An 11,071-nucleotide genomic window follows, 5' to 3' on the forward strand; every position below is an offset into this window, starting at 1 on the left:
CCTCTTGCCGGCTTCAAGCATGGGACATGCATGCATGCATGATGTTTCGCTCTCCGCTTGTCGCCTGCAAAAATTCCTCACGTACTCACAAGAACCTGCCAAACTCATATATCACCAGTGGCAACTTACTAATTTTGTATGCAAAACCGTGCCGTGCATGAGGGCATGGCCAATGGGCCACGCTGGACGGGTGCTTCAGGCGCCACATCAACATGCTGAACGCCACCTCCAGCAAACATGCTGCTTGTAAGAGAGACGGACTCCTGCAGAGAAGCTAGCCTCCTCCCTGACAAAAGCAGCGAGGTAGCTGCTCAGGCGACGCAGTGTGAGCTTTGTAGCTCTGCTTAGTTCAGGACCACGGCTTGGAGATTGCATGTGTTGAAAGGTGGGTGAGAGAGAGAGAAAATAAGATGATGACATCAAGAAAATAGCCTCCGTTGAGTGATTGTGGCACAAACCATAGCTCCATTCAAATTTATTTAGGTGGAAGAGGTGAGGCATCACCAAGGTGATGCTCCTTTTGTACATGCCCTGATTGGTTGGATTATACTTACGTACCGTACTCCGTAAATGACAGGCAGGGCGTGGTAATGGAAATTTTCTTGGATTCTGCCGGACCCATCTACTACTACTCTAGATGAGGACCATGTTTCCCCTTACAAAAACAAACAAAATTAGTCGGTGAGGACCATGCTGCAGTTGAGCAGTTCAAGAGAACCAGATCCCATCGTATCAAGAAAACGTAATAGAGTACTATTTGTCTTCTTCTCCGACAAAGCCCCTCAACTTCCTTGTTATTAGTTTCACACTAACAGCGACAGCGAAACATCCCAAGGAAATCAACATCGTACGAACTAGAGGGGCTGAACCGTGAAACCACCAAGCACTTGAAAACTCCCACCACCCCCCACCTCACTTCCCACACTCCTCCCACCACTTCGCCGCGCGCACAACCCAACCCACCACTGCCCGGCCGCACCACAGCACGCGATGGCCGCCGACACGCCTTCCGACGACCCGCTTTCCGGTGGCGGGGACAGCGCCTGCTCCACGCCGTTCGTCAGCGCGCCCTCCAGCCCCACCCGCGACCCCTTCTCCGGCCACCACCACGCCGCGTGCTTCTTCAGCGCGCCGGCGAGCCCCACCCGCGGCGCCAGCAAAGAGTTTGCCTGCGGCGGCCTCGACTTTGACTTCGACTTCGACTTCTCGTCCCGCTTCCCGTCGCCCTCCGCCGCCGCCATGTCGTCCGCCGACGAGCTCTTCCACAACGGCCAGATCCGCCTCTCCGCGATGCTGCTCCAGCCGCACCAGCCTCACCTCGCCTCGCCTTCACAGGCCCCCGTGGAGGTGGAAGAGGGCGAGCGCGGCCGCTTCAGGGGCCGGTCCGTGCACCGCAAGGCGCGCTCGCTCTCCCCATTCCGTGCCCACTGGAGGTCACCATCTGCCGCGCCGCCGCCGGAGTCCGAGTCCGTCGAGCCGGCGGCCACGCCCCCGGCCTCGCGCTCCTCGTCGTCCTCGTCCACCGCTTCGTCCGCGTCCTCCTCTTCCTCCAGGAGCTCCCGGCGTTGGGGCTTCATTAAGGATCTCCTCCACCGGAGCAAGTCAGACGGCGGCAAGGACAGCCAGCACCCTGCCGCTCCGGCTCCCCCGACTTTCTCTGCAACGCCAAAGAGGAGCCCATCTCCTTCTCCATCGCCGGCGGCGGCCAGATGTAGAGGGGCAGGGAGGGGCAGGCGGAGGTCGGCGCATGAGAGGCTCTACGAGGCGAGAAGGGCGGAGGCGGAAGAGATGCGACGGCGCACGTACCTGCCCTACCGGCAGGGCGGGCTGCTGCTCTTCGGTTGCATCGGCCTCGGCAACCGCAGCTATGGCACCGCCGTCCACGGCCTTGCTCGGGGTCTCAACACCGCCACCGCCACCGCCACGGCCGTCTCTTCAAGGTCATGACAACACCTGGTATCCATGGACGCGTCCGCTTCTCCGCTGGAGCTGGATGGTTGCTGATGTTGTGTGTGGTCGGGGCAATGCAGCGTGAACAAGTGCAAAAGAAATTGCATAGAAGATACCAGTAGTAGCAGCGTTCTATAGTTTCCTGTATGGATTTTGGGTTGGTGCAAACGGGCTTGTGTATCTACAGTACGTACTAGTGATAATTAGTGGAAAAAGAAATTAGTAGTAGCCTACTACTTGCTTCTCTTATCTCTGCTTGTGATGTGTGCAAGAGACCTGAAGACTGAAAATTTGCAGCTTCCCTATATTTGTGCCTTGAGCCTGGTCCTTGGGTTTGTGTAGCATATATTCTTTTGCCCTTTCCGTTGATTGTTTGCTTTGGCATGTGTGCAGGTTCTTTTCTTGCATTGCAGGTTCTGCTGCTGGTTATTTTTTCTTTTCCGAAACGGAGGCAAAAGATTTGCTCCGTCGATTAATTAAGCAGAAGAGAATTGCCCAGTTAATTAACGGAAAACCGGACGAAAACCGATACAGGGCTTGCAACCTACAACCAAACCCAACACCTAACGACCACCAATACATCGCAAAGACACCCCAACAAGAGTAATTCGGCCGAAAACCACGGGCGCACCCAAATCAACGAAGACAAGTCAAGCCATAAGGACAACCCAAGAGACTGATAACCATCCATCAAGTAGTTGCGGACGCCTTTTCTGTGACGCCACTCTTCTTTCCTTTGCTCGTGAGAGCCTCCTCCACAATTGTCTTGCCAGACCCAGGGCTCATCCTCTCCAAACGTTTGAGCAAGCTATGAAGCTCTATCTGAAAGAGAATCTCATTGACCTTGTCACGCACAGAAACCTGCCCAACAATCACGTGCGAGTGGGTGCCCGCAACATCGGAATCTCCACGCTCCACAGGGGCGAGCTGTTGGTTGGGCTCAGAAGGATCGGGCGCCAATGTACCAACCGCCTCAACATCATCAATCACAGGTATCACTGACACGATGGACTCAGGCGTCTCCACTTGCTCAGAGTTAGGTGCCAACACACATGTCTCATCAACCTCTCCACTCAAAGACGCCACATGCCCAATGGCCATAGATGAGGCAGTGATAGAACCAACCAAGTCTCCATTGTTCGCAAAGGCGGGCGACTGAGGTAGCGAGGGTGTCATGGCCACCACCAAGGACTCCAATGAGCCCAGCTCCATCGGTAACACCATAGATGATTCCCCACAAAGCTCCTGCAACTCAGGCATAATCTGCATAATTGGAGCCACAACCTCGGAGATGACCCCACTCCCCGGGGAAGACGGCGTCGCATGTAGAGCACAAGGAGAAAAATCTCCGAAGAGGCATTCAGCCTCCTCAATGGAACCAATTCGGAGCTCAGGCAACAAAGGCACAACCGACACAACCTGAAGTTTGGCAAGTGCGTCGTGAAGCTCAGTGCGAAATAACTCAATCTTCTGAAGGAGCTCCGTACGAAGCAAGGCAAGCTGGGATTCAAAAGTAGAGTCCAAAAATACACTGACATTGGAATCCTTACAACACCCAGATTGGGACCTTGGCGGCACCGACACACGCAACGACGAACGGCCCACGACCTCTGCCCAACTCCTAGTCAGCGAAGTACAAGCCTGGACGGACGGGGAGCGGCTCGGCTGGCATGGAGCACGAGTGACCGAAGAGCCAACGCGAGCGACTGGAGAGCAATCTCGAGCAACCGGAGAGCGATCTGGAGCAACCGGAGAGCGAGCACAACAGAATCTCTCTCTATGACCAGGGCGACGACAGCGAATGCATCTGAATGGCCCATGGCATGCACTCACTTGGTGGCCACGCACAAGGCAACGGTAGCATCTTCCTCGAGCCCAACGCTTGAAGGCGAGGCCACGCTCGAGCCCTTCCCGCAACGGCTCGAGGGGAGTGCCTCCACCGGACCGGCGCCCCGACCAACATGCTCCCAGTCAGCCTCGTTTTCAAGAGTGGCAGCGGCGGCAGAGAGGCCCTTGCAAGCAAACACTCAAGATGGAACAAACAGAGGAGACTCCAACTTCTCTGGCGTCATCTCATCAGGAATGGCGGGCAGGGATGCCTGATTGGTCACTGCCATAGGCCATGGGAGGCGATGAGCGCAAGTCCTACAGCCACCAATGGACGGGTCGGCCTTCCGGGAGGCGAGGGCAATGGCAGCTAGAGCAGCAGCGGACGAGGCTGGAGTAGTCGGAGCAGCCCGGTTCGGCAGCGCGCTCACCTCGCTAGAGCACTTGGGAGCCCGTGGCGTCTGCGGGGCAAGCTCAATGCCATCTTCGTCGTGGTCATCGGCATCCTCATCGAGGGAGCTCCACGAAGGTCGCGCCATGCCCAAACTGTCAAAAGAGCTTGAAACAGCCGACAGCCTCCCAGCCCGCATGTCGAAGACGTGACCGTTGCCTCCAACCGCAACAACGGGTGGCGTGGTAGGCGTTGGTGACCTCCGCGTGGACGGCAGCAGGGGCGAGCCCACCCATCCTCGCACGGTCAGGTCGGCCTTGCGGGAGGCGAGGGAGGACGCGGCCAGGCCGTGCGAAGATGGCTGCGGCAGACGGGCGGGGGCGGGGACGGCGCCGGCAGCACGAGGCATCCGAGCGGCTGGAGGATCCAGCGAGGCCGGGGCGGCCTCCGTCGTGTAGTTCAGAGGCTTGTAGCATACTACATCGATGGAACTGGAACTCTGGAAATGGCTGCTACTTCTGTTTCTTCTCTTCGGTAACAAAATGGAGGCTATAGAATACCAGTGGGCTCCCACCAAACTCTCCTTCAATGGTAGTATCAGTCTAAATTATCTGCAGTACTTATTTTCTATTCATTGACGAACTAGAGCAGCTGTTTTCCCTTTGTACAGGAAAACAAATACATATAGCAGTTAATATTGCAAGATACTCCTTCTGTAAACAAATATAAAAGCATTTAAATTACTGAAGTAGTGATCTAAACACTTTTATATAAGTTTACGGAGGGAGTGTAAGTAAATCAGATAAAGAAAGACGGACAGATTTGTGTTCCGAAAATGATACAGTAGCTGTCTACAAGGATCATCAACTGCAACTGCAACAGCATTCTTGAGATCGTTAGCGTCCGTCTCCATTTTCTTTTTCAGTTATATACTACCTCTGTTTCTAAATGTAAGTTTTTCTAGAGATTACACTATGGACTACATACGGATCAAAATGAGTAAATCTACATTTTAAAATGTGTCTATATACATCTGTATGTAGTTTGTAGTGGAATCTTAAAAAGACTTATATTTTGGAACGGAGGAAGTAGAAGCCACTGTATGTATGCTTTCGTTAACAGTAACGCCCGCCTTTCCCCATTCTCTTGATTTATTACGCACTGGAGCTGAGCCGAGAGGACAGCCGCAAGTACTTGTCACGTGAGGGATGTCATGTGATGTTTATCCTTTTGCGCCTCGGGGCCAGTAATAAACACAGTAATTTTATCAAGAAAGAGCAGAGGGGGACCTGTGGTTAGCACTTCATCAACTGTTTACTTGGCGCTAGTTTTACCTAACCAATGTAACCGAATAAACGGCCTTTCACCGCCCTGGCGGCAGCCAATTGCCCGGAGCCGACGTCCACAAGACTCATACATGATGCAACTTTAATTGCTATTTTTCTAAATAATACATTTTTTAATTCATTTTCAGAAATATTACGCTGAATTATTATTTTCCAAAAATAATACATAGTCAGCCATCTGGTGGCCAATTGGATCCACTCGGCCAAGAGTAGGCCGATTAATACCCTGTCGGCTAACAGCAGGCCGATTGGACTCATGTCCACTCCTGTCAGCTAGCTGTTGGCCGACTGAAACTAATTGACTTACAGTAGACCGACTGGAACTAATTGGCTTACAATAAACCGATTAGTTCTAATTGGCTTCCTATAAGCTGATAGGTGCATGCCTCATTTTCTCAGCCTAAATTTCTTCCTTCTAGGCACTAAGGTGGGTAAGCATTGTAGTGTAGCCTCGTACTCTCGTCAAGATATGTCCAAATCCGGATGTCCTTTTAAGGTATATGTTTCCTCTCTTAGTCTCGTATTCTGGACGAAGGAAACATACATCTTAAAAGGATATCAGGAATTGGACATATCAGAATATAAGACTACACTACAATGCTTACCCAACTTAGTGCCCAGAAGTAGGAAATTTAGGCCTAAGAAAATGGGGCATGCACCTATTAGCTTACAGGAAGCCAATTACTCCCTTCGTTCCTAAATATTTGTTATTTTAGAGATTTCAAATGGACTACCACATACAGATGTATATAGACATATTTTAGAGTAGAACTAACCAGCCTACTCTCAGCCAATTAGTTCTAGTCGGCCTACTCTAAGCCAATTAGTTCTAGTCGGCCTACTCTAAGCCAATTAGTTCCAGTCGGCCAATAGTTAGCCGACAGGAGTGGGCAGGAGCCCAATCGGCCTGCTGTTAGCCGACAGGAGTGGGCAGGAGCCCAATCGACCTGCTGTTAGCCGACAAGATACTAATCGGCCTACTCTTGGCCGGCTAGATCCAATCAGCCACCAGATGGTTGACTATGTATTATTTTTGGGGGAAAATAATTTGGTGTAATATTTTTGAAAATTAATAAAAAATGTATTATTTAAAAAAATCACTTTAATTAACAGGGGCATTGCTGTGCGCAATTTCAACGCGGACATCAAACAAACCTCAACAAATGTCCATGAGGTAAAGGATGGGTAATTTCAAATGGAATTTAAAAAAAACCCGATGAAGTTCATGTAGAACAGACAATATTTGTTACATTTCAATATATTACAAGTACAAGGCTATGTGTCGCCAGGGTAATAATCTAAAAAGATCCACCACCTCATCAGCCGTTGGATGGAGCCTCGAATAGCTATCTGATCTCTGTCAAAGAAGACTTATTTTGCTCGGCCTTTGCAACATGAGCCTTGTCGCAATCTTTCCTGAACCCTTTTTTCCTATGAAACAAGACCTGTGTTGCGACTCGAACATTGACCATGTTGCAATCCTGGGCCAACCACCACAAACCAAAGCCTTTGCAACATGATCCATGTTGCGACTGCAACACTGGCCATGTTGTAATCCCGGGTCGAGCTTCACATCATCGTCCATGCCTGCCGCTCGTAGCAACGGGTGGTGTCGGTACTAAAACCGGCAGATCTCGGGGTAGGGGGTTCCGAGCTGTGGATCTCAGATCGATGGGTAACAAGGGACGAAGGAGGTAGTATTTACCCACGTTCGGCCCTCTCGAAGAGGTAATACCCTACGTCCTGCTTTGATTGTATTGATGATCGTGTATCGAGTACAAGTTTGATCTACCTCGAGATCGAAAGTTGTGTCCTAAGCCTAGAGCTTGGTGAATGTGTTTATGATTGACCCCCCCTCTACCGAATAAACCCCTCAACTTATATACACGCCAAAGGGGGATACCTAGGGTTACACATGGCTTCCGGAGTCCCTCCTTGTAAGACTGGCGGCCCGTAAGCTCGGCCCATGGATTGTGGGCCAACTAGGTTGGTACCCCCTAGTCCAGGACACCGTCAGTAGCCCCTGAAATGGTCTTCCACGCCAAGGACGACGCTCTTCTTCGGTTGAATGACTTTGGCTCTGGAGTCTTCGGCTTGACAGACAAGTTCCTATTGTGGTGATTCAGACCTCCCCATTCATTACACGCTTACACTAGGCCCTTTCTGAAAAGAATTCGCCCCCCGATCAGGGTTCGTCCAAACTTGCTAGCATCCGAGGACGTGGGATAACTAAGCCTCGAAGGCCAACCGCACAAGTGTGAACAGTACCTATGGCCTGACAAACTTTCCGAAATGCCACCACCTATAACTAGGCGGGCCACTTACTGTTGCTTGAATTGCGGTTCGAGGTAATTATCTCATTGGCACATCTCGTCGAAGCACAGATCGTTCCTGTGTTTTAAGGGATATCATCAAGATTTTGTTTTTTCCCACATGCATAATGGCATCTTTCTCGGGTAGTGGCAGTTTCCACGACGCAACATGAGGGACTCTTGGCCTTTCATAGGCTTATAAGAGCAAAGGAAAAGCGGTAATAATCCTCACCCTTCCATTCCTCCTTGCCTACTTCCTTTCTAGCTCCAACGCCCAGATCCAACTCCAAATCCATTCACCCCCTTAGCCCCCACAACTTCCACGTCCTAGCAATGGCTAACACCACTCTCAAGGGGCACTGGGCCGGCTCCTTCGTCATGGAGGGCATGATCATGGAGCTGCGGAGCGCGGGGTACATCCCTGCCAATGTCACTACCCGGCTGCTGGAGCAAAACCAGCGCGTACCCACTCCCCAGACAGGGGAGAGGGTAGTTTTTATCCCCCACCTCATTTGAGGTCTGGCGTTCCCGCTGCACCCCTTCGTGTACGGGATCCTTTTCTTCTACAGGCTCGATTTCCATCATATGGCCCCGTACTCGATCCTCCACCCCGCGTCTTTTATAATCACCTGTGAGGCCTTTCTCCACGTCGAGCCGCACTTTGGGCTATGGCTAATGACATTCGACATCAAGTTGAAGTCCGGCATCTCCGAACTTGCGGTGTGTAGCGGAGTCATGATCAGCAAGAACCATAAGGTTGATTGGTTTGAGGGCGCCTTCATTGAGACCATCAAAGAGTGGTTGCGCGAGTGGTTTTACATCACCAAGCCACTCGCCGATGGCCAGGCCGAAGTCCCCGCCTGCTCGACTGGCTCTTTGAGGAGGCTTGCTTCCTAGAGGAGGAAGGGCATAGATTGGGGAACCCTGGAGAGATTAAAGAGCTGCAACAGAAAATTAAATTTCTGACAGACAAGAAAAAAATCAAGCTGGTGGACATGGTTGACGTCATGCTCCGTCACCGCATCCTGCCTCTCCAGCTTCGGGCGGGGCCGATGTGGGCATTCAAGCCCGAAGACGCGGTCCCCATGAAGCACTTATTCCGCACCTCCCTGTCTGGGATGTGGGCGACGCTTTTCAAGCCATCCCTAAACGAGTCCCCCCCCAGAGGGGAGGGACAACGGCTTCGAAGCCACTCATGATGCCTCCGCGGTAACTTCAAGGGACAATTAATTTTGTGCCCTTAGTTGAGTCCCACACGATAGTTTTGCCCCTAATTTCCCAAAACACTCGATTCTGCCGAAGCCACTTTGCTCTTCTTATCATTTTGCCCTTCTGTCACAGTTCTGTCCAGTTAGTGTCGTTCGACCGTGCGTTAACCGTGTGTGAACTTTCTGTTGGGCCATTTTGCCCCTAATTCTTCACTCTCTAGTGAGGACCATTTTGCCCCTGCTTCTTCACTCTCTAGTGAGACACTCCCAAATGGGACCCATCACTTAGAAAACCATCCTAGGTTCAGTTTTATTTCTATCCCGTCGGTCAAGACCTACTATCAAATCCCCTTCCCCTCTCTCTCAAATCCCGTCGGCGGTGGAGCCACAGATCATGTCGATGGCTAGCAGGGGAGGCCAACGACGGTGCCGTCGGTGGTGGAGCTATCAACCCCATCAGGGCTGGGCTTGAGCGCTCGTAGGAGGAGAACCGCCCCGATCCTCCTCGTCTCCATGCCTAGATCCATCTTGTCTCCGCCCTGATCTACCCCTTCTCCGCCCCTGATCCGTTAAGGCCAAGTTTGAGCATTACCCTGCCCGTGCTCCTTCCTATCCTCCTTCCCTCTCCCTTTCTCTCTCGATTCACTCTATCACTCACCCTGCTCTTTTCTCTTCCTCGACAGTAACAGGGAACGGCACTAAAGCCACCATGGCCTTCGCTCATGGAAGTCCACCTCTCGATCTGTTCGCCATCGACGTCCGCATGGACTCGGTGACGAGCTGCGGCATCGCGACCTCTGTTTAATCTGGCGTTGTATTGTGCAACGCAGGAACCAGAATGTCGCATCCCCGTTGACCCTCGTCCACTCCCAAGTTGGCCAGCCTCCAGAGACGCCTCCCGCTGGCCCAAATCCATAGCGCCCCGCCGAGAGGGCCTCCCAGTGTCGGCGCCAACCCAGGAGCCCATGAGGCCTATGTGTTAATTACTGTTGTTTGCCCAAAAAAAGTGATTAATGTTCATGTTAATTATTGTACAAAAATGTTATGCAAAATTGATGTGTATTTACAACATGGCAATGTCTTAAGTTATTTAGTTTGGTTCGTCATGGGTCCCACATGGTAGTGAGATGAGACGTATGGTTTTCTGAGTGATGGGTCCCACTTGGCAGTGTATCACCAAAGAGTGAAGAAGCAGGGGCAAAATGGTCCAACAAAAAGTTCACAGACAGTCAACACACGGTCAAAGGGCAAAACGATAAGAAGAGCAAAGTGGCTTGGGCAAGACCAAGGGTTTTTAGAAATTAGCGACAAAACTGCCAAATGGGACGCAACTAGGGGTATAAAATTGATTATCCCTAACTTCAATACGCACCTTTACATTTTGCATTTCTTTCCATCTTGTAAACCTTAATTGAATGCTCAGTTCTATCTTTTCAGAAGTGGATCCCCAAGGCGTAGCAAATGTTGTGCCCAGTACCGCTGCCCAAAGAGGAGAAATCTCCTCAGCTCATGGCCCTCTTAGCCGAGGAGCCGTATGTGGTGCCGCCCAAAGAGCCAAAGCACCGAAAGGGGAGGGCGGCCTCCGCACACGGGAAACCTCGATGACCCAATCCAAGGAGACCCACGTCTCCTCCACCCACGAGGACAAGGAGGAGGAGAAAATGGGGGAAGGAGAGCCTTCCCCCAAAGGAAAAAAGAATGGTGTCCGAGGACGCTGAGGAGGATGTGCAACCCAAAGCCCGCAAGCGGTTGCGCAAGTCCTCTGCAGATCCTGCCAGCAAGCGGGCCTTCTCCGACGAGTCGGATGGCGACCTCCTTCAACCGAAGAGGAAAATGCCGGCACCTTGGAGATGTATTGACATGTCCGCATTAAATTTCGATAGCCTCTTCTTAGTATAAAACTTATAACCCACAAGCTCTCAGTCCCCAGCGCCTCCACATAGGCGATGCCATCTCGGACGGGCAGCCTCCACCCTCCATGGCGGACAACGCGACCCCCGAGCTTGTTGCGACCCCTCCTGGTCCCAAGGGCTGGGG

General features: G+C 51.9%; 1 protein-coding gene across 1 annotated transcript; it reads left to right on the forward strand.

The window, feature by feature from the left end:
* The first annotated feature begins 936 nt into the window (after positions 1 to 936).
* LOC119295558 (zinc finger CCCH domain-containing protein 18-like) lies at positions 937 to 2,199 on the forward strand. The gene has a single exon (XM_037573985.1). The coding sequence runs from the start codon at positions 991 to 993 to the stop codon at positions 1,945 to 1,947; it is 957 nt and encodes a 318-aa protein (XP_037429882.1). The 5' UTR covers positions 937 to 990; the 3' UTR covers positions 1,948 to 2,199.
* The last annotated feature ends 8,872 nt before the right edge of the window (positions 2,200 to 11,071 follow it).

Source organism: Triticum dicoccoides, chromosome 4B, assembly GCF_002162155.2.
Source record: "Triticum dicoccoides isolate Atlit2015 ecotype Zavitan chromosome 4B, WEW_v2.0, whole genome shotgun sequence".
NCBI lineage: Eukaryota > Viridiplantae > Streptophyta > Magnoliopsida > Poales > Poaceae > Triticum > Triticum dicoccoides.